This window comes from Eublepharis macularius, chromosome 4, assembly GCF_028583425.1.
Source record: "Eublepharis macularius isolate TG4126 chromosome 4, MPM_Emac_v1.0, whole genome shotgun sequence".
NCBI lineage: Eukaryota > Metazoa > Chordata > Lepidosauria > Squamata > Eublepharidae > Eublepharis > Eublepharis macularius.
In genome coordinates, this window is record NC_072793.1 from 142,538,858 (window position 1) to 142,562,771 (window position 23,914).

Consider the following 23,914-nt stretch of genomic DNA (forward strand, 5'->3'; position numbering starts at 1 on the left):
AGTGAGAGGTGTTTTATTTAATACTTTGGTTACAGCAAGAATGTTTCTTCACAGAGTTCCCTTTGACAACTCAGGTTTCCTGGAGTTAATTTAAAACTGCTTCCCCTTTATAACAGACCCAAGGTCCTCCTTAGAGCCAACCCTCCCTTTAGAAACTGGGTAGGAATTAATCTTCTTCTCCTAAGATATAACCTTTATCCTGTTGGCTTGACAGGGAGTCTCAACCCATTACCTTATCCCTCTTTCCAACACACTCCCACTTCCGTTGTGGCTGTGTAAAGGAGTTTCAGCTTGTGCTGACTCTATACTTGGAATTTTTAACTAGAATTCTTTCTCAGGACAATGATGTTACAGTTAAGGTGAAATATTCCTTTTTCCTCACTCCAGAGGAGAACCTGTCTTACCTTTCCTGTTAGACTCACACACACACTCGGAACAATCCTGTCAGCAACCAACTGTCAGCCTGAAGGCTAGTTCTCGCTGGCCAATCAGAGAGGAGAGAGCAGTCTGTCAATCAAGCTCTCATTCCAGGTAATTGTTAAGTCCTTCCCTTTCAGCTCTCTGATTGCTGCACTTAGAAAACTTTCTTTAAAGTGTATTCTGTCTAGGGATCCCATTTCCCGGTGAGGGATCCCCTGCTTTCATCCTCTGCTACCCCTCCACCACTTACTTGGCAAGCAGGGAGGGGGGAGGATAGGTGTGGGGATTGACCTCCTGGGTGTACTCCCAGGGCAGCGAGACAATGTCACTTCCTGGGAGTGAAGTCATTACATCACCCTGAGAGTGCTCTCGCTTCACAGCAGGTGATTTGGGCTCCAAATCTACCAGCTGCGAAGTGCACATGTGCCCCCATACCTGTGCAATAACACCACTTCCCAGAAGTGACATCATCATGTAGGTGTGGGGGCGCATGCCCACTTTGCGCACGCATGAGGAGCATAATGGGACTGCTGTAAAGGTAATTGCCAGGTCCCCCTCCTGCTGGGAGGGTAAGGGGACCTGGTAACCCTAATTCCATCTCTCTCTCTCTCTCTCTCTCTCTCTCTCTCTCTCTCTCTCTCTCTCTCTCTCTCTCTCTCTCTCTCTGTCTGACACATACACACATATGCATCTCAGAGGTAAAATCAGAACATGCACAGACTTCAGTTCTTATGCTCTTCATAGATACTTAAAGACTTCTGAGGTTTTGATTCCGTTATTTTCCCCCAAGCACTACAGTATACTTTCTTTTAGTATTCTATTTCTCTTCTGGAGTTAGGAATGCTGGTACCCAATTTCTAGTACTCCAGGCCCCCTCTCTTCACACACCAGTGCTTTCCTTCAGTCATTAACTGAATCTGAAAGTATCCACAGGAGACTTTCCAATCAAACCCAACCAGGGATCTCTCCACTCTCCGAAGCTACCTTCCTGTTTGACTGGGTAGGGAAAATCTCCTCTCCTTTGAAGATTTATTCCTTCTTTGGCCTGTTTGGGAGTCTGCACTTACTTCCCAAACCTTCTTGTCACTTCCCCCAGTTCTCCTGCCAGTGTTAAAACTGCACTCCATTAGGACTTCATCTCCCAGCTCTTCACATTGGATTCTTCTCTCTGTTAGGACTGAAAACAAATCCTCCTCTTTCCAGTTTATGCTACCCAATCAGATCCCTTGGAATAGCCTGGCACTCAAATCTCTCTCTTTCTGTGAAGGATTAACCCTTAGTAGTCTTGCAGCTGTGTGTGTATAGCTTCCATGCTTCTTTTTAAAATGTGCAGTCCATCACACCAGTCTATTCCTGCAGTTTTCCTTTCGTTAGTTTCTCTAACTAGAAAACCCTCGTTATTCTCTATAGAGAGTTGTTTTGAAGTCTCTCTGACTTATGTGTGAACTTAGCTGTCAACTTCCAGCGCTCAACTCTGTGGTGAAGCACACTGTTCACATTGCTGTTATTTATCTGCACTTTAGCTTTCGACATGAGTTCTTTCAGTTTCACACAATACCTACTATAAATTTCCCCACTGCTCAGTGATCAAAATATGTATCTGTTTTCATAGCAAAATGTGCATGTGGGTATGTTGCTGGAGGCAGGGGCGGGGGACAGGAGACTATTGTCCAAGCAGTAAATCAGTCATATCGTACACATCTCATAACCTTAAGATTTTCAGTGTCCCCTGAAAGCAAACTAAGAACAATGGCTTTCAATAAATCTGTTTAAATGGGAACTATCAAGGGAGTCCTTCTTTCGGCGAGGGTAGGGATATAGCCAAATTGAACATATCCAAGAATTCAGGTAATCAGCACCCTGATATTCAATTCATGTGTTGCACACAGCTACTTTATTCATCAAGCAACAGCAAAGTCAGCGAACAGGGAACCTCACTATTTACCATTTGCAGTAGATTTTTCCTCACTTGTACATGGCTTATGTAAACAGACTGCTGCTGTGAGCTGATAAAAGTGGAAATGAACCTCATGTATAAATAAAAAAGGGACTGTGGACTATACTACTGTCTATAGTATGCACTATCGGTTGCTTTTTGTATGATCCTACTGTGCAATTTTTGTTTTGTTTAATGTGTTATGTTAATAGTTATGCTTTGTTTCAGTTTTCTTTTAGATTTCTGCTTGGTTTCAGATTTCTGCAACTTAAATCCTGTTACATTGTTTTGGATCTCCTGTTGTTTGTATTGACTTACACTGTGTAATCTACCTTGATTCTCAATGAGAACAGCAGACTGTAAATAACATAGATAAATAAATAAATAAAATCAGTAACTCAACTTTCATGTAGCCCATACAGAATCAAAGAAAATCTTCTAAAACTGAAAAATATGGTGTACAATTTTGCCATAATTGTGAAAGATTAATTGTTGGGTGAAACTCAGTACCTTTTTCCACATGAAATTTCAATGGACATTGGCTTAGGTACTTAACCTTATAAATAAGGTTTAAGACCTACAAACCAAACAATGTTACATACCCATAAGTATTATAACTGGATTTAAAGTACACTAGCTTATAAATATATTCGAAGCAAGCAAACTCCTTAAAAAGGAATCAAAATGGCAACGTATGATGAAATTCCTAAAGAGATCCACTTCTATCTGCTCTAACATTCCCAGTCTCCTTTTGATTGTCTCTAAATTTGACCTGGAAATGGCTTCAGTCTTTCCTGTGCCTTTCCCACTAACTGGATATGTCTAAAAACTAGAGACAGATCCGCAGCTACCAAAAAACCAGTTTCTGTAATTCATTTCCATTACTGACCTGATTACTAATAATCTTGGGACTTTTAGCAAGTAACCAGCTTAACTAAGATTAGTTTTCTAGTATAGAACAATATATTCCTTTCCCACACGCACCCCATTTTAATATTTTGCTTACTAATCCTTACAGAGTAGAGCGTTCACCAGACAATTGTATGTATTGACCATTTGCAACACAAAAGGATATTGTAATGTTCTCTGCTTTGTTTATTTCTCAACCTACAGTGCATCTGTTGCCCATTGGAGTTTTTTCAGTGGTATTATTTAGGTCTGAGGCACTTCCATGAAAATTCACAGCCCTCCAATAAACATAATACAGCGACTGCAAGAGAGACTTTTATGCTGCGATCAACATTTTCTCAACTTTCTGTAAATGCATTATGCATCTCGCAGCTGTAGCATATTTTGTTTAAAAGTACAGTGGGGGTAGGGTAGAGTGGAATATGTGTTCCTATATTTTCTATACATTATTCAGCGTGAAAATTGAGGTGTACATTTTCCTTTGCAAAGTTTTCAGTCCGTACCACAACATTACGTGCCAATTAGCAACTCAGATATGTTACCATAAACATGGACATTGTAGAGCCAGTCTGTTGGGCCTATGTTTAAATCCCCCCACTGGAAGATTGAAATACTACAGACTGGTTCCAGGTTTCCTTAGTCAAATTGCTTTCAGGGTCTTTTCTTGGATTCTCAGGTTGTTTCTTCTAACATAAAGATTAATTTTAGTGTTGGAGAATGCACATATAATATCATGTGAAAATGACGTTGGTCATTTGCTTGTCTGGTTTCCTCTTAAAACCTGTGTGAAGAAAGAAACTCATCCTCCTCCTAATGTATTAGCAAACAAATGGTTGTTCTTTCAGTCACTCCTGCAGTAAAGAAATCCTACCTGAATTCTGAACAGAATCAGCCTACAGTATTTGGAAGCATCATTGTCTTTTTTACAGTTAGGGTTTCCAACCTGCAGGTGAGTCTTGGAGATCTGGAATTACAACTGATCTCCAGATGTCAGAGAAAAGTTACCCTGAAGAAAATGGTTGCTCTGGAGTGTGGATTCTATGGCATTATAACTAGAGATGGGCATGAACTGAAATACGAACCAAAATTAAGCACAAACCAGGCCGGTTTGTGGTTTGCGAACCACAGTTTGTCAGATCCTGTGTCTGACAAACCACCATGAACTTTTAGGCTGGTTTCTTTGGTTTGTTTTTTGGTTCGTGACTGAAGACAGCCTGGTGCCAATCAATCAGTTTCCTAGGCAATAAGGGATGGACTTCCTGCAGACCTTCTGCTGACCCAGAAGTGACCTTCTGCTGGCTTGGAAGTGATGATTTTCTGACCCGAATGTGACATTTTCATGAACCAAACGAACCGGTTTGCGAACCAGGGGCAGGTTCATGAAAGTTCGTGGTTTGTGAAATTTGACGAACCACAAACAGCATGGTTCATTTTTTTTCCAGTTCGTGCCCATCTCTAATTATAACCTACTGAGGCCTTCCGCAGGCTCCACTCCCAAATTTCCGTGAAACTTTACAGCCAGGAATCATTAATCCTAGCTGCCACTCTGAATCTGATTTCACATGCCTACCTCATATTGTGTTATATTTTTTCCTCTGTGAGAAGCATTTGTGCAGCTTTGTGCTACTATTCCAAGTTATCCTTCCAACTACACAATTCCACCATCAGTAGAAAATACTATTATGTGGAGTTTTTAATTTACCCAGTTTCTTTCAAATATTGATGTGGCCTTGCTAAATGCCTTGAAAACCTTGAAGTATGAAGACAAGAAGAAAAACAGGGAGCAAAAATGATGAGGTGCTTGACATTGTCTTGAGAGTAAAAGAAGTGAGGTTATTATGGGAAAGGGGAAAAGAGGCTGATGGACATACTGGTTTCTGAGGTGCTGAATGTGAGACTGGGGGTGATAGTGATTCTAAGGCATCGGTGAGGTGCCTGATCTAATAAGACCAGACACAGAGAGATTTTTTGCAGGGTTTTGTAGTGCAGGGCAAGTAGCACTTGATGAAGTTCTCCCTTGAATACTTTTAAAGATAACAGAAGCCCTATCCCACGTCCAGTTAAGTGGGAGTAAGAGATAAGAGGTATCACGTACCATTTTCTAGAGTATTTTTCAATGTTTTGCAACAGTCCTATTGTAAAACAATGCTGGCCCTTGCTTTTCAGTGAAGTTACTTTGGGAGAAAACTCCAAGAGCTTGAATTAAAACTTTGGAAAGTGAGGGAGCTAATGGCAGCTTTAAAAAGGAAACTGGAGATTTTTTAAAAAGTTTATCATCTTTCCCTCTCTAACTTGTTGCACCAATATAGATAAAAGCACATGACAATAATCAATACTGAGCAATACTAGACCAAGCACTTGTATTCTAGATGAATTTCCAGACTTTGCATGAACCGTCTGTGTGTTTTTTCTATGTGTTAGGTAATTCTAACAGGTGTGCTTTAATCTTTTAACAGTTAATTAAAATAGTGGACTCTATCGAGATTAATGTTCCTCTATCAGAGATACAACCAATGGTGATCTCTCAACTTAACTTTTTCTGACACTTCTCAAAGATTTATAGTTTTGTTTTGTAAGTTTGAGTATAACGTAATTTTTTACTAATTGGAAGGTTATACAATAGAAACTATGAATATTCAGTGAAGCATCAGACCAATTATCGTTTGTTTGTGCTATCATGTGAATAGACCTTAAATATTTGCATATGATGACTTATAAAATTGCAAACTCAGATAGAATTGCAGAGCTCTGATGGAAGAAATCTCTTGAGAGAATTTAGGTGAGAACTTATTTTTACTTATGCATTTCATAGAAACTTTGATTATGTTAAACTTGGAATTTATTAAGAAATATTAGCAAACTTATTTCTTATTGCCTTTCTGTGTTCTGTTTTTATAGGATTTATATTAATAACCATTTATATTTTGATTACTTGCATCATTAAAAAACTAGAGTGTATTTTCAATAAAGTGAAATAAACTCTAGACAGGTGTTTGTGTGTTTGATAAAGAGTCGCAAAGCAATATTGAACCCTATATAAATAAATGTACTGATAAACAGGTGGTTCAAAGAACTTATCTGTTTGACAGGTCTGAGAACTAAAAGCTTAGAAGCTTAGTTTCAGACACGGGCAAAAGCTCGTTACAAACTTGCTGGTCTTATTACATCCTATTACTTGGATTTCTTTCATTTATGTTTATATTGTCACACACAGAAAGACTGGTTAATAGTAGGGAGCTGAATCTAAGCGTCTCTCTAAATGAGACAAATCACATGAGGTCGCTCAAGTGAACAGAGGTACAATGTTAGGTGGGAAGCTGAGAGCCAAACTACAAGTGACGTCTTACACAGGTTGGACACTAGTCGGCTTCCCTCAAGTTTTGATGGGAAATGTAGGCATCCTGGTCTTGCAGCTGTAATGGAGAGCCAAGCTGTAAAACCAGGGTGCCTACATTTCCCATCAAAACTTGAGGGAAGCTGACAAGTGTCCAACCTGTGTAAGGCGTCACTTGTAGTTTGGCTCTGAGTCCCAAAAGACAGATCGAAAGGCTTTGTCAATTTCTGTCTTTATAGAGCTGGCAAAGATTGCAGCTCAGAAAGTTTATTTCCTCTTTGCTTCCCCCTGAAGGCTCTGTCAGTTTCACCTCCCCTTCTTGGAGGTGGAGAGGAAATAAATAAACCCCCTCAGCAGCAATCTTCTTTGCTGGCTCCCTAGAGAGGGAAATTGACAAAGCCTTCTGATTTGTCTTTTAGAACTCAGCTTCCCAGCTAACATTGCGCCTCCCTTCACTTGAGCATCCTCATGTAATTCGTCTCATTTAGAAATACTCTTAAGTCCAAATGGCAGGATCGATCACTCTTGCAAGATTTAGCAATAGTAGGATTTGCCACAGTTATTTCTCTCTCTCCTGTGTGCCTGTGAGAGAAACTTGGTTTGCACAAAAATAGAAGTATAAGCAGAAACTATAGCTCCCTGGCTTTCTCATAAGCTTGCCTGAAAAGTATGATATAGCAGGATGACATATGAATGAGTTACTGTGCTTCCAAAATCTGGTCCTGTGAATCTTTGTCATATATGGCTGTCTGCATGTTTGCCATGAATGTATTCTGTGTTATGCACTGGTCCTCTGAGGGCATGAGAAGTTTCTTACTGATGTTAAGGCAGTAGGTTATCTTGCAAGTATTTACTTTCTCTTTCCCTGCTGCCTCCAGCAAGCGTCCTTGAAGGCCAGCTGTGGCCGGCTCGAAATGTATCCTTCTTGGGAACTGAGAATTTCATTCTTTGTTCTGTCTAGCCTAAACCTAGCTTCTCCTCTTCACGCCCAAACTTTAACGGTCCCTATCCTGGTGTCGGGAACCTTCCCTATAACTAACACTACGACCCTATCCACGTCACTTCTGCCAATTCAGTTGTCTGAGCACCTTGAACTTGATGGATCTCTAATAAAGTTACTTCAACAATACACGTGCGTGTTTGCTGTGGAGAACTTGGGGAATCTACCTGCCAAGGACTGATAATCTTCTTTAGATCTCTGTCTTTATTACTGTATGTCTTGGGAGAATGATCAGTATGAAATCAACTCCTTCACCATATTACATTTAGGTTCAAAACTGCCCTGCACAAGTAAATGTTGTAATGTTGATGGAAGTTCAAGGGCTGTAGCTTTGCACAAAGTAAATGTGGTATTCATTAGCATGTAGGTGATGTGTCTTTGGCTTTCAGGAGGAGCTGTTCCTAAGTTTCATATTCTGAGTCTCCCCATAAAATCTCTGGAACTACACATAGTACAATGTAGATTCTCCCAAACCCTTGTTTGATATGTGGTAATAACAGAGGATTTAAGTGTTTAACTATATTTTTATGGATAATTATTTCGTATGGGACATGAATACATTGTAAATAAAAAGCCTAATTAATCTCTCTAGTAATTGCTCAGAGAAGATCGTTCCGTTGTTACCAGTTGGTAGTATAACTAAAGTGTCATTTAAACCGTCATTTAAACCCCTAATTACAATTCCATTCTGAATAATAGTTAATTTCTAAAATTGCAAGATTAATTTTAAAAAATTGCTTAATATCACTAAGGGCATTGGCACAATTAATGAAATATGAACAAGTATAGGATATTAGAAGACCAAACAAGTGACATACTTGGAGAAAGGCTGAGCTAGTTAGGAACCTCTTTCAGTTTAATGTAGTGGTTAAGAGCAGCAGGATTCTAATCTGGAGAACTGGGTTTGATTCCCCACTCCTCCTCTTGAAGCCAGCTGGGTGACCTTGGGTCAGTCACAGCTTCTAGGAGCTCTCTCAGCCCCACCCACCTCACAGGGTGATTGTCATAAGGATAATAATAACACACTTGGTAAACCGCTCTGAGTGTGGCATTAAGTTTTCCTGTAGGTATATAAAGTATATAAATTGAACGTTATTATTATTAATGTTATTATAAAACTTATAATGTATTGTCACCTTGGGGACCCCAGTTAGGGTGGAAAGACAGCATATAAATATTTTAAATGAATAAATAATAACAGGTTGCCATTGGCCAAAAAATGCATCTGGCTTAACTACTTTAAGCTGGTACATTATTTTTTCCATAATATGTCCCAGATTCTAAAATACTATCAATTAGTGTCATGGATTGTCTAGCCTGTTACAAGAATGCAATGAATGAGATGATGAGGTTGCTACAGGACAGATGGATGTTGACTGTCCAAGATGAGATTCAGGTGTGCCAGTGGAGATGGCCGCTATTCGTTTTCCTGTCATGAATCCTACTTTGCCCATGGATGTATTTGTTGGGGCAGGGCGAGACTTACCTTTCTCTTGTAAGAACCATTTACTCAAGAGAACACCCCTCTGTTATTAACAGGCCACCACCAAGTTAAACAAGGGACCTGTGAAGTTGTTGCAGTGCATCGGTGTTGCAACAAGAACAGGATTGAGGAGCGGTCACAAACGGTCAAGTGTTCTTGCCTCGCAGGGCAGGTGGCTGGCACGACAAGAGCACAGCCCTCCTGTGTGGAAGGTAAGCAGCTTCAGCCTCATTTGTCATGCGGACTTAATAATTACAGAAATCTCCTTGTCTCCTTGATTGTTCGGATTCCTGCTGCCTGAAAGAAAGTATAATCCTCCCCCTTGTTAATTTTGGACACATTTCTCTTTGTTAATGATAATGACTATGTGCCTAAATCATAGTGTAATTAATCTCCTTAATTTATGTACTCGTCCGTTCCAGGCCTGTGCCAAGAGGATTTCTTACTACTTTTTTCTTTTCGGTTCGGAACAGTCTGCTCTGTAGCTAGCCTGAAACTGGAAGAAGGGAACTGCATTAGGATTTCTTTGATAGTTTGTTGGTGGCATGTCATCGGATTTATCTATACCAGTCAAGGGATAGTTAACCAGTATGCTAACCTCAAGCCCCAACCAAACTAGGTTCTCAGCTGTTGTTTAGTTATCAGTGAATCCCATCTTTTCCTTATTCTCAAATCATGACTGTTTTCCTTTGTCATATCCCTTGGAGTCAATTGTTTCATTCTTTGTTAATTTGCACATGATGGAGTACACAGGTTGGGTCTACAGTCCCCACTCTGTGTCCTGTTTAACAGTCAAGTGTGAGTTACACGTTCTCAATTCCTGTGGACACTACCTAAATCAAACAACATCAAATTGTGATTGTGGTACATATATAGAATGCTTGCACCATTTTCCTGACCTGAAGTGATGGTACTCCAAAGATTTCAGGTTGCCAGCCTGGAAAATAGTTGGAGATTTGGGGTGCACGTGGAGGGGGGATTTAGTGAGGGGTTTCACCTAGAATCTATGGTATACCATAGGGTCTGCCTTCTGAACCTACCATTTTCTCCAGATTGATTAGATACTGTAATGGATACTTTTAAATGTTCCCCACTTCCTTAAGATTGGGATAGGGTTGCCAAGTCCCCTAAGGACTCAAGGGGGTCATGCATGCGTGGCCCTACATGCCCCCCATCATGCTGGAAAATGCCATCATTTTCCAGGGCAATGGAGGAGCGTGGGAGCATGCGCTTCCCCAAGTAACTCCTCCCCACCAGCCAGGTGAGCTGGGCAAGGGGGTGGCAAGCACGGGTTGGAGGGCTAGCAAGCCTAGATTGGGAATGTCCAGAGGTATTTTTTTCCCAATGTGCTTTCTTCTTGGCAAGAAGGAGGCATTTATGGTGCCTTTGTAATATCTGCTTTGTTTACAAATATAGAAAGAGAGCATAGGTGAAAGTAAACAGACTGCCCTATGGGACAATACATGACATCCCAAAGGGGAGAGAGAAGCAAGCTGTGTGCCTTGACAGGCTTCACTTTCTACCAAAGCCCCCCGCCTCCCTTGTGCATACATGTTTCTTTCAAAACTGTTATTTCTTCACACACATCTGCTTCCCTCATCATCTGACGTAGTAACTCTTCTTCAAATCCTAATGGGTACTTGAACAAGGGACTCCTGCCTGGAGCTCCTCAATTGGGGAAAAGTGCAGGATATAAATGTCTTGGAAAATGAATACGCTGCAGTTGAGCAGTCAGCCACAGCCACGGCCATCAAACAACAGGATCATTCTTTTGTGAACGGCCCTTACTCCCATCAAGGGGCCTAGGGAATATCCTAATGATAGACCCATTCATAATCATCAGACAACTAACTCATGGCCCTGTGTGCTACTGTGTTCTCCAGTCAGACATTTTTTGCTTTTATTTTTTTTAAGCCTTCCTGTATCATTTTTATAATATAACCATTGCAATTTGTTATAATATATATGACCATAGCAAAACACACACACTCAGATGCCGCTTTATCATGCCCAAACAAGAGTGCCTCAAGAAGAACTGGAGTGGGCAAGCAGAACCAGTGCCAGTCTAGATTAGTCTTCCGAACTGCTCTCTGCAGGCAGAAGAGAGTGGAGATGGAATACTAGAGCTTTATTCCTCAAAGTACTGGCTGCAAATTCAGCATTTAGTATCTCAAGTATTTTTTTAAAAAACGTGTTCACAAGGAAATGCCTTGGGTTTGAAGAAAGATGGAGGCTGAGCAGGATTTCAGTAGGTAACTGGAGTCACTTCAGTGCCTTGAATAGGTTTTTTTCCCCCACCCTGTGTCACGTCTAGGTGCTGTACAATAAATTACGCAGAATATGCAACCTATGTGCAGGATTTGTGTAATTTATATGTACTTGCTTCAGAATTTCTGTTAGTTCAGTAAAAAAAAAATTAAGGACAAAATACATACAACCCTAATTAAAATTGCTAGTTATAACCATTATGATATTTGGTCAGGTAAACATTCCATTGTTATATTGACTTATGGCCCCTTCTTACATGCCCAGGGTATAGCTGATCACCACCTTGGAGTCCGGTAGCAATTTCCTCCAGGCCAGTTGGTTAGGGATCCTGGTGATGTTTTGCCATCTTCTGGGCATGGAACAGGGGTCACTGGGGGCGTGTCTGTGGAGGAGGAAGTTGAGAGTGACCCTGGAAGTCCTTTCCAACCCTATTATTCTGTGATTCTATTCTGGAACCACCCAGAACTGAAACTGAAATGGAAACTTTCTTGATGCATACCCCTGCTCAGCAGAGCTGATGCCCAGGTAGAGTTGAGTAAGGCTGGCGCGGCACCCCACCCCCCACCCCCAGCTCCTGGCTAGGGCTTAGTAGGGGAACTAGTGGCAGCTACTGAACTGGGGGCAGGTAGTTGTGAATTTCCTGCACTGTGCAGTGGGTTGCACTAGTTGACCCTGGAGATCCCTTCCAACCCTATGATTCTATGATACTGTGACTACTATGAGAATTGCTGCAATGGCTGTCTACAACTCTACATGTTGCTTTTGATGAAAACATGACACTTGCTCTGCCTTGGCTTAAAGCATACTTTTAATTGCTAAAGTTTAGATTGCTGAAAAGGTTCAGGAAATTGCCCAATAATTCACCCCTCCCTCCCACACACATAACAGCTACAGAGTAGCATGTTTCCCTCATTTTACTGAATAGCTTTATTTTAGCAAATAGCATCTATAAGTCTTAATTAATGTTTCTGACAGTACAGATGGCAAGAATTTTAAGACATAATATGTGGTGTGATTTCTGTTTAAATAGAAGCAAAAGCAGTACAATATTTTAATAGCTTGCTGCTAATTAATATTGACACAGAAATCATATTTATTAATCCACATGGAAGAGACTTATCTTCTATTTTCATTGCTTTGCATACAAAATCATGACCTTTATGAATGAAATTACAAAGTTTCAAGTTTTCCTAACTTTCCCTGATGTTTTAATTTATTAATAAACCCATAAATAAATGGAAGTGTGCACCTCCACAGACACATTCTTATTAGACCATGTTCGTAGGTGACAAAAGTACATTTGAGTCTTCTGTTTTTTGTGTTGTGTATGAATGTCGTTAAGGCAGGGATGAATTTGGAAGAGAAATCAAATGTACATTGCAGCCAATCCAGATGTAATGTGGATAATGGGGAAGGAGGGTAGAGGTGCAGATTGGGTTGATAAGGCTTGCTGACTTTTTGCTAACCACATAGATGACCGGATGTTGTGATGTCACAATGAGGGAAACTTGCCACCAGTAGTTAGTTAGTCTACTGGCATTGTTAAGGTCTCCAACTGAACGCAGCATAAGATTGCCAACTCCAGGTTGGGAAATTCCTGAGTATTTTGGGGGGTAGACCCTGCAGAGGATGGGGTCTGGGGAAAGGAGGGAGCTCAGCAGGGTATAATTCCATATAGTCCACTGTCCAAAGCAGCCATTTTATTTGTCATCTGGGGATCAGTTCTGATTCTAGAAGCTCTCCAGGCCCCATCTGAAGGTTGGCAACTCTATGGCGTGTGTGTGTGTGTGTGCGTGTGTGCGTGCATGCATGCATGCGTGTGTAAGAGAGAGTCTCTGTCTGTCTGTCTACATCCATATTGGGATATGCCAATCCCTCTCTTTCTCTAACTATATTGGGGCTGACAAAACTTTTTTTAATGAGTTGCCAGAGTGGTAGATGTTAGTACACTTTCTTCAACTATTTACATATTCCCTATGTATCACTAGCCTCTTGTTTTATTTAGACATTAGATTTGCCTTGGTGTTTACATTTTTCATATCATGTTATTTGTGTATGCAACTCAAATTTAATTACATTAAATATATTTTTCCTGCTGAATCATAGGCTATGCCTGTAAATTTTATATTATGCTCCATGAAATAATAAAGCAGTACTTTATGATGGACAATAAATTCAAAAAGTATTTACTAAAAGATGGTAGTCTCCTAGCAAAGGTAATGCTCTGTTTTTGTGACAGAAAATGTTAATCGCATAGTTGTTATGGACACTACATTCATTTTGTCAAAACAAAGCCTTCCTAAAACAATTTAATGTCTCCGTGCTTCAGATTTAACAAGAGAAAAGTGTTATGAATGTAAGAATTGGAGATATAAAAGCAGACACCCCTATATTTCCCCCTTTCGTGTGATGGTTTAGCATATTTTATGTCTTCTGTAAGCACTGAAGTAATTTATTCAGAGACTTCAGGGCAAAACCCCATGCATGTCCACTTACAGAGTTTAACAATTTGATTTCGCATGATCTGCCCAACCCTATGGAGGTTTCCACACTGCAGATGCCTAGAGGAGGTTTTTTCTCTTTTTTAATTAAGCTTGCCTCTTCCTGGACCCACTTGTGTAACTAATTATTTTCAGTATCATGAAAGAGTTTCATTATTCATTTCCTTTTCAAAGAGTTTTATCCGCCCCTCGATATGAACTGTGTAACTGGAACCTATTTTGTATTTATGTAGCAAGAGTTTAAAACAAAAAAGACATGCAAAGTAAAGCACTGGATATGAATCCACTGGAGCTTTTATTAGAGGTGGAATTCAAGACATGTTAACTGTTTAGCATTACAGACAAGCTTCATGCAGTCTCTCAGCAACAGCTGCTACATATAACAGTCAGTGACATGAATGCGATTGGTGCAAGAACACCTACTGACCGTGTCTTTGAACAAGACCTTGTCTGAGAAAAGCATTGTTCCCAGTGAACCGTCACACATGGGATTTGAGTCTCTTTTCATTATTCAGTTTACTTTCTTTCGTACATTAATAATTGGGGGCTCTATATCAGAGGTCCTCAACCCTGTTAAGCCTCTGGAATTTTGAAAAAGGGGAGTGGGTGCCACCGTAGGAACTGCCTTGCCCTATAATTGTATTCCAAGTTTAGTCCTGCTTGACATGAGTCAAAAAGTATTATGGGTCTGCTCGTTAATTCTCATTTCCAGAAATATGTCAAGGTTTGTTACCTGCTGCAGACACAAGTCTGAAACCCTTACCATGGGGGGATGAGAGACCCAAGGACACAGCATTCTGTCTAGTTATCTGGACTTAGTTTCAGTTCTCAGGAGAAGTTGCACACTCTAACATCAGTATTTTATTTACTTTATTAATAAATATATAATATATTTTACATCTGTGTGGTGTTGCATTGGTTTGTGGCTTCAGTCTGTAAATACTGCCTAGCCATTTTGGCTTTCTGGTACCTTTGTAATTTTTTTGCTGGGACTCAGCACTAGGGGTGTGCATAACAGAAAAAACGAGCTGAAAATACACACAGAATTAGCTGGTTCGGTTCATTAAAGTAGTTTTCAGAAAGCTGAACCAAATCTGGAAAATTAAATTGAAATAAGTCCTTCCTGCCAAAAAAATTGTGTGTTTCATTTCCTACCTTCCAGCAACAGGCTCACCTCACAGCAACTGGGCTCACCTCACAGGGCAGCAGCTTGTTTTCCTGAACTGTGCCACTCAGATCCCAAGGGGAGGGAGACCCTCATCCCATAGCTAACCAGGAAATGGCATTCTCTGCCTCCCTTCCAATTGGGTCCTTGCAAAGGGAGACCCCCCCCTATCAGCTTTGGAAACGTTTGGAGGGGAGACTTCAATCACAGGCTGCAATTTGAAAGACACTTCCCTGAGAGTAAGCACTATTTTTTTTTAATTTTTTATTGGATTAGAAATATTTTATGTCCATTACAATCAATTCCTTTTAAATATTCCAATTCTAACCCCCTCCCTTCCCCCCCTTTTGATGACTTCCAACAGTTTTCCAACCCCTTGTCTATTTTCCCCTACTCGTTCCAAACTTATTTTACCTATTAAACATATACTTTCACTCTCTTCTAAGCTTATCTATTATATCACAGTGCTATCTCTGTTTCCCTTCCCATTTGACTTAACAACTAAATAATACATTTCTGGCATATATTCTTCAATAATCATTTTAGTAGCCTATACTCTATCTTACTTATTCTGGTCTCATCTATATGGGACAAACAATTTGTCCCTTGTTATACATAGCGTTAAGTACATTATTAACATTTCATACCTTCAATATAAATCAATTTAACCTCTACACCATGTATTACTCTTTGCTTCCTTCTATATATCTTATTTTCATACTGTTTTAATTATCTAATATCTCCATTATGCAACTCTATCATAGATAGTCAGTCACTTTGACCCATATATGCACATTCGGCATAAGTCAATCAATTTGACCCCTATTCTGTATGCTACTGTATGTTTTCCCCTCCTTTCTTATATTCATTCATTTTAATTATATAGATTCTCTGTTATACCATTATACCATTATCAGCCAGCAATGAGATTAATTAGTTTCTGTCCTTATAAATCTTATAATAACACCACTATTACTTAATACTATGCATAGTAGTCGAATAAAATAATTGCTTAGAAATTTTCAGTTAACTCTCCCCCCCCCGGTATAGTCACTTCTCTCTTCTTTTGTTGTGTTTCAATAATTTTCAAAATGCCACAGTTCTCCTCCCACCTCCCATTTTTTCACCAAGTACTGTTTCAGCTTCTCCCAATCCGTGTTAAACTGCCCTGGATCAAGGTCTCTCAATTTTCTTGTCATTTTGTCCATCTCCGCCATGTACAGCAATTTGTAAATCCAGTCCTCAATAGTTGGCACTTCTTGTACTTTCCACTTTTGCGCGTACAAAAGTCTGGCCGCTGCTGTCATATAAAATAGCAATGTCCTGTGTTGTGCTGGGATGTCTTCCATTCCCAAGTTCAGTAGCAGGAGTTCTGGGTTCTTATTAACTTGAAATTGTAAAATCTCACTTATTACTCTTATTATTTCCCCCCAGTACTGCCTAGCCACCTCACAAGTCCACCACATGTGATACAAAGATCCCTCATGCTTTTTACATTTCCAGCATTTATTAGACGTATTCAAATTCCCTAGCGCAATTTTCTTTGGTGTCAGATACCAACGATAAATCATTTTATAGACATTCTCTTTAATATTGGTGCATGTCGTAATCTTCAGCGTATTTTTCCACAAGTGTTCCCACGCCTCCATTGTTATTTCTTTATTGAAATTTATAGCCCACTTCACCATTTGCACTTTAACTGTCTCATCTACAGTATACCATTTTAGCAACACCTTGTAGACCTTAGAGATTTCCTTTTTATTTTCTTGTAAAATTACTTCCTCTAATTCCGAGTTCTCCATTCTTATCCCTCCCTTTGCACAGTCCGAGTTGTAAAGATCTCTGATCTGTCTATATTGGAACCAATCATAATTTGAAGACAACTCTTCTTGCGTCTTTATTCTTAATTTAGAAAGGTCTGTTCATGTTATTTCCTTATATGAGAGTAAGCACTATTTAATCACATGGGGCTTACACCTGAGTCGACCTGTTTAGGATTGCTTGCTTCCATAGTCTTTCAGCAAAATAGTAAAGAGTCCAGTCGCACCTTTAAGACTAACCAACTTTACTGTAGCATAAGCTTTCGAGAACCACAGTTATCTTCCTCAGATGCATGCATGCATCTGACCAACTGTGGCTCTTGAAAGCTTATGCTGCAGTAAAGTTGGTTAGTCTTAGAGGTGCTACTGGACTCTTTACTATTTTTCTACTATAGACTAACATGGCTAACTCCTCTGGATCTATAGCCTTTCAGAGCGCTCTCTCTCTTTTTGAGTCAAATGGCAAATGTGTACCTATTACCCTCTTTCAAAAACAATCCTGCCTGCCCCCACAGTAGAAGGAAAACTTATGGGGAAAACATAGGTCTGTTTGGGTGGATGGGTGGGGGTTTCAGCCAGTCATTCTACTTGCCTGCCTGCCTACACTTGGGCAATGAGGAAAACTCATGAGCGAGAATATCCCATTTTGTAGCAGAATGCAGAGCATTGAAAGGAGGGGTTTGGATTTGCCCTTCATTGTGGGAATAAAACTACAAAGAACAAGGAAATGTGAAACCAACAGGCAACAGCAGAATGTAAAGTTAGTAAGTTATTGACCCTATTAAGAAAAAAGTGAACATGAAGCAGGATTTTTAAAATGTTGCTGGACTGGTTGGAACGCTCTCCTAATTGGGAATGCCCTACTGCTGCTGTTCCACCGGCCAACGTTCGCCTTCTGTGGGTCTTGTCCTGATTACTGACTCACACAGACTGCAGGCAGGGGAAGTTCCCTAGTTGTCAGAGCAGGTTGAATTATGGTTCCAACGTTCAGGCACAGGTTAGACCACAATCACAGCTTTGAGTCCAAAGAGGGTATTCCAGAATGAAATCCACAATAACAGGCCAAGGTCAGAGATGAGGGACTTATTTCCAACCACAGCAGCAAGGTCAGTAGTGAGCAGACATGTTGCTTCCACACAGCCACTCCCTTGTCTGCTGCTTTTAAGCCTCATGCTGCTCAGCTACTTGTGCTACATCATCCACCTGGCAGCTGTCTCAGTCCCGCTCCTGCAAGCACTCATCATCACTGTTCATGCTGAGCCAGTGCTATGCTGCTAGCCTGGCACTGCACCTTCTGGCTTGAAGAGCTCTCCTTGTCCTCTGACAGCACTCTCAAGGCTCTGGTGATGAGGGAGGAGAGCTGGCCTGGCTCCCTGTTGCCAGCCCATGGCTAGGAAGCTGAGGGACCAATGTCCTAGGACCTGGCTGTGAGTCCATGTCTGATCCTTCAGAGACTGCCTCCTCCTGCAGTGCCACTCAGTGGCTGCCTCTTCTGCAGAAGAGTCCTCTGCATCTCTTTGCTCTGCAGGGCTGGGCTGGTCCACAACAGGTCTGTTATTATATGAGTGTTATTGTGCTTGAAGAAACATTCAGCGAATCAGTGGTTTAGACTAGGAGGGGGACTAATGGTTGATGCAGTTTTGGGTTAAGTGCAAAAGCAGCTGCCCCAGAGCCTCATTCCCCCTCCCCTCCCCCACTAAAGAACAGCATGTGTTTGCACATGTGTGGCCAATGCACACGCAACGAACTGAAACTCATGAAAATGAAAAAAACAAGTGGATCAGTACTGAGCTGGCACCAGCCAACCTGAAACTAGCAATGGAATGGAAGAACTTCCTGACAGAACGGTCCCTCAGGGGAACAGGCTTCCTTGGGAGGTGGTGGGCTCTCTTTCTTTGGAGGATTAAAGCAGAGGTTAGATGGCCCTCTGACAGCAATGCTGATTCTGTGAACCTGGGCAGATCATGAGAAGGAGGGCAGGAAGGGTTACATCAGTACTTAGTTCTTGTGACCTCTTCTTACATGCCCAGGGTAATGCCAATTGCCACTTTGGAGTCAGGAAGCAATTTTTCCCCAGGCCAGTTTGGCTAGGGATCCTGACAGTGTTTTGCCATCTTCTAGGCATGGTGCAGGGGTCACTGGGGATGTGCGGGGGGCGGGGAGGTAGTTGCGAATTTCCTGCATTATGCAGGGGTTTGGACTAGATGACCCTTGAGGTCCCTTCCAGCCCTATGATTCTATGATTCTATTCCTGAACTGCCCAGAACTGAAACTGAAATGAAGACAATTGCCAAATATTCCAGGCTAAGCATCCTGCTGTTATAGACAGGTACTTCTGAAAGGGCATCTGCTGCAGGCACAAAGGGGATGCCTCCTGACCTTTTCTGAAGTGTCTCCTGTTTCATTGAGGTACAATGAAGAAGCTAGTGGCTATTTGCTTTAGAGAAGCAGCATGTCAGGAAAGAAGCAAATGGCTGTCAGGAAACTGGAAGCGCTGCTGGGACCTGGCTTAGTGTCTGACCAAGTATAATTCTCATTTATCTCCCCCACCCTTTTGTTTGCTGGCTCACCAATGGCTTTACAGGTATATCGGATTTTGGGGGGTGGGGAACAGAGGCCAAATCTGTTGCCTGCTCCTGTTCTAGAACAAAATACTATTTTTAAAAAATACATTTTAGTAGGACAGTTAATCTGGCATATGTGTATGTCTATTCATTTAGGAATGTTTCTAATCTACCAAGACATATTTGGGCAGTGCAGTCTTTATGGTAGCTAGTGTCTGATTTTAAAAATACAGTTCAACAAGTAGGAGAACCATAAGGACTTGTGGGGGAAAACTCACTTCTCTACTCCCTCTCCTCTTTCTTTTCCTCTTTTCCTCCTCCAGCAGTGCCTGCACCATCTCTCTTTATCTCCCCCCATCTTCAGCTTTCCATTCCCCAGGCAGCCCCTACCCTTTCCTTCAATCCCATCCATCTACCTTGTAGCTCCCACTGGCCCAATCTTTCTCCCTCCTCTCATTCTTTGCCCCCTTCCCTCATCTTCAGCTTTCGTTTTCTGTGTTTTTTCTCCCCCTCGCCACATTTCCTTCTTTCCCTCTTCCTATTCTCCTTTCCCCATGTGACACTAACTGAGGTTTGGAAGCCTCAGCATTGATAGGTCCTCAAAATGGCTGCTGTGATCTCACAGCATAGTCTCATGAGATCTCAATGGAACAGTTACCTTAAGAAAGCAGATATTACTTCTATGATATTCAGGTTTTTTAACCCTCAATTTTATTTTATTTTTTTTACATTTAATATTTTAATAATAACTGCTCTTATATCCTCTGTGACCTCGCTCAGAATGAATGCAAAACATATTTTTAAAATGACTAAAATAAGAGAGGGAAAACAAACAAGCTGAATTAGGTGAAAAAAGAACCAAGAAACTATCCCAAATATCTGAAGAAGTGAGCTGTGGCTCATGAAAGCTCATACCCTCCCTCAAATTTTATTAGTCTTACAGGTGCTACTGGACTCATGCTCTTCAAGTACCTTTCAGTAAAAGCAGATCTAATTGGGCACCACAAAGGAAGGAAAGGTGTCCAGCAAATGTCTCAAAAGAGGGCATTCCGCTATCACAGACCACCACAGAAATGGCTCACTGCATATCCCAAAAGAAAACAAAGCGAGTAGTTGAGTTGGTCTGGTAGAACTGAAAACATAGAATTAGTGAATCCATATATATTATTAGGTCTTGCTAGTATTCAAACGTCTGCTTGTGAGAGCTTTCAAGAAAATCATTGATTCAAGCAGGCCGTAAATGGAGCATGCCTACCCTGGAGAAGGTTTGGTTACAGGTAAAAAGCTTTGCAACATGGAATAAGACACTGTGGCCAGTAGATTGTCAGGAGCTAACAGCAGGCAGCAGGAAGGAACACAAACAGTAATTAAAATTTGAGATCCATCTGACCGAAAGCCCTGAGTGCCATAATAAATAAGAAGATTCCAGCCTTTTAAATTGACTCTTCGCTTAAACCATCTCATTTGTGAAATGGGTCTAATAATAGTAGACGTCCTGTTGCAAAGCTTAATTAAAGCTGGTACCGTACTTTGCTGTTCTTCCGTGCTTTTCAGATACAAATGCAGATAGTGATAGAAGTGCAAACAGCTCATTAAAAAGCAAAGTATGGCAAAGAGAGAGAGAGAGGCAGAGCACACAGATGATGGGGAGGGGGCTTGTTTCAAACAGTTTATGAGAAGGAAACCTCACCCCTTTTAAAAGTGCTGAGGTCAGGGGGGTCTCCATGCTCTACAGGACGCAGCCCATTCATCTGCTCTCCTTTCCTGCTTCTGTGGGAAGCAACTAGACTGCTAGCTGCAAAAAGTGGGAGAGAGAGGCAGGTGAATGGGCCATTTGAGCGTTACGATAGGAGCTATTCACATCTCCACTGCCCAGAGCTCTAGATGACCCCCCACCCTTTTGTTTCTCTCTGGGGCTCTTTGACTGCTATCAGAAATACGCCTTCCTTGTGTTTTCTCCAGATATATTGATTTGGTAAGCTCTGGAAGAAGCCCAGAAAATGAAAAGAAGAATTATAAATAAAAAAAAAACTGAATAGAAAGGGAGGAGAAAATACTAGCTTTTAACTGCATAGCGCTGCAGTTGTAGAACTCAAACAGAGCCACAGACCATTGTGTTTAGTAAAGGTCAACCTCTTGTGCGTTTCAAACAAGCAGTAAACACTTAAATTCAAAGTGATCATCAAGAGATTTAGTTTTCTCTCCTCCTCTTTGTGGGAATAAACAGTCTCGGGTAAGTACCTGGAACTTGGCTGTCAGCCACTTTTCGGGAAGATAAAGCATTAATAAGCTGTGTGTAACTTCTTCCGTGAGTGTGTTAAACGTGGCTCCGAGTAAATCTTCCCAAGCTAAAAGAATCCCCTGTGCTATAGAAGCCTGGAGGGGTGTTATATGACTTACTAATAATAGAATTTTCCTGCTCCTTCTGTTGTGTCGGGGGAGCCGATAAACCCAAAGGATTTAATCCTAGTACCGTAATAAATTCTCACCTTTGTACTGGAGTGTTCTGGGAAAATATCAGGAGCAGGCTTCTGATATATCCATTCCTTAGGAAGCATAATTAGGAGAGCCTCTCTGAGCACCATTCCATTGCTATAAAAAGAGAAGTAGTTCTAAATCTCATTGGAGTTTCTGCGGCAAGACTGACAACAGATGTTACCCATTGCATACTTGTAACTGTGAAAGAAAAAAAAAACACGCACACAATTTAACTAGTTAGCTGTTTACTTAACCTATGACAACCAAAGTATACAGTCTCCCTATAGTTTCAGTGAGAGAAATTGTTCAAACAAAAGACATCACCTGGTAAACTTTTTGATCTGTTGCCAACCCTGCTTGTGCCCCTTTCCTGACTAGCGCATAGTTTGAGAGGGTACACTTTACTTAGACACGAGTCCATATACGTTTTAAATTGCCAGTATATATATACTTTCAGGCAACAGGGCAGGCACAAACTGATGCATAGAGTCATAGTGTTGGAAGGGGTCTTAAAGACCATCTAGTCCAACCCCCTGCCCAATGCAGGAACAGCCTAAAGATCCCCAACAAGTATTCTTCCAGCCACTCCTTGAAGACTGCCAGTGAGAGAGATCCCACCACATCCCTAGACAGCTGATCCCACTTCTGAGTTAAGTTTTTCCTACTGTCCAGCCGGTACCTTCCCTCCTGTAGTTTAAACCCATTCTTTCAAGTCCTATCTTCTGTCGCCAATAGGAACATCTCCCTTCCCTCCCCTAAATACTTAAAGAGAGGACTCATGTCTCCTCTCAATCTCCTCTTTTTCAATCTGAACATTCCCAAGTCCCTCAGTCTTTCCTCATAAGGCTTGGTCTTCAGGCCCCTGATCATCCTGGTTGCTCTCCTCTGCACCCGTTCCAATTTGTTCACATCCTTTTTGAAACGAGGTCTCCAAAACAGCATACAATACTCCAGGTGGGTCCTCCTGACCAACATAGTATATAGAGGGAGAATAACGTCCTGTGAGTTAGATGTCATTAATTTGTTGATACATTCCAAAACTGAATTCGCCTTTTTTGCTGCTGCATCACATTGACTGCTCATATTTAGCTTCCCATCTACCCGTATCCCAGGATCTTGTTCACACAGAAGCTGCCTCCAAAAAAGACATGTAGTTCTCCTGATGCTGGGCTACTTTCGGATGCATAAATAAATGCCATGAAAAGACTCATTTCCTTCAGAATCCAGAATATTAGTGAGAAAGCTAAGCATGCCTGAAAGTTCTAAAGTGTAAATTAACTGAGTCCATGTTTTAAAAATGGCTTTTTTGTGAATAAATGAAGAAAGATATTCATTAATATTAAGGGATTACCAGATAAATGCCACAGCAATTTTTATTCTAAGTCAACTCTGAAGAACTAGAATTGTGCTACTCATTATTCAGACAACAGCTACTGTTCCTCTCCCATATCTACATGCACTGATCCTGGTTGGCTACATTAAGAGCCACACTGTGTCCAGAATAAGATCTGGTGGGAAGGAGGAGCCGCAATGTAAAGATGACTTATTTGTTGGTATAATCACGTGATGATCACCAAACCTATAACTCGGATTAGTAAGTGATTTTTAAGTGTAATGAAGCACTAATTTATTAAACCAGAAGAAAATGTTTTCAAGAAACATTACAACATGCATGGGTGTTATTTTTTTAAATCTCTGATGGATTATATCCACATTTTATTAAATGAAACTTCAGACAATGAACTTAATAATAGAGTTCCATCCAGAGATACCTATAACTGCTCCCTGCATTGAAAGTGCAGAATAGAAATGAAATAATTTAATCAGCTTCGATGCTTCTGATTCTACCATTGCCAGCCTGCTGATAGTTAATTTAATTTACAGTTTGAAGTTTAAAAAGAAACTCCTTTGAATTAATGGACTATTGACTTTGTCCTTTGTTGTGATTTTGTACACTTCTGTAGAGCAAGGAATGCTGATCAGCTATGAAGTTCTGGAATAATGTATACTTAGTAAAATAATATTAGATAACAGAA

At 40.8% G+C, this 23,914-nt stretch overlaps 1 protein-coding gene across 1 annotated transcript in view; it reads left to right on the forward strand.

The window, feature by feature from the left end:
• TAFA4 (TAFA chemokine like family member 4) overlaps nucleotides 1–23,914 on the forward strand; it is a 112,063-nt gene that overhangs the window by 80,507 nt on the left and 7,642 nt on the right. The window contains exon 3 of the mRNA XM_054976407.1: nucleotides 9,139–9,294. Within this exon, the coding sequence (XP_054832382.1) occupies nucleotides 9,139–9,294 (156 nt within the window). The remainder of the gene's footprint in view (nucleotides 1–9,138; nucleotides 9,295–23,914) is intronic.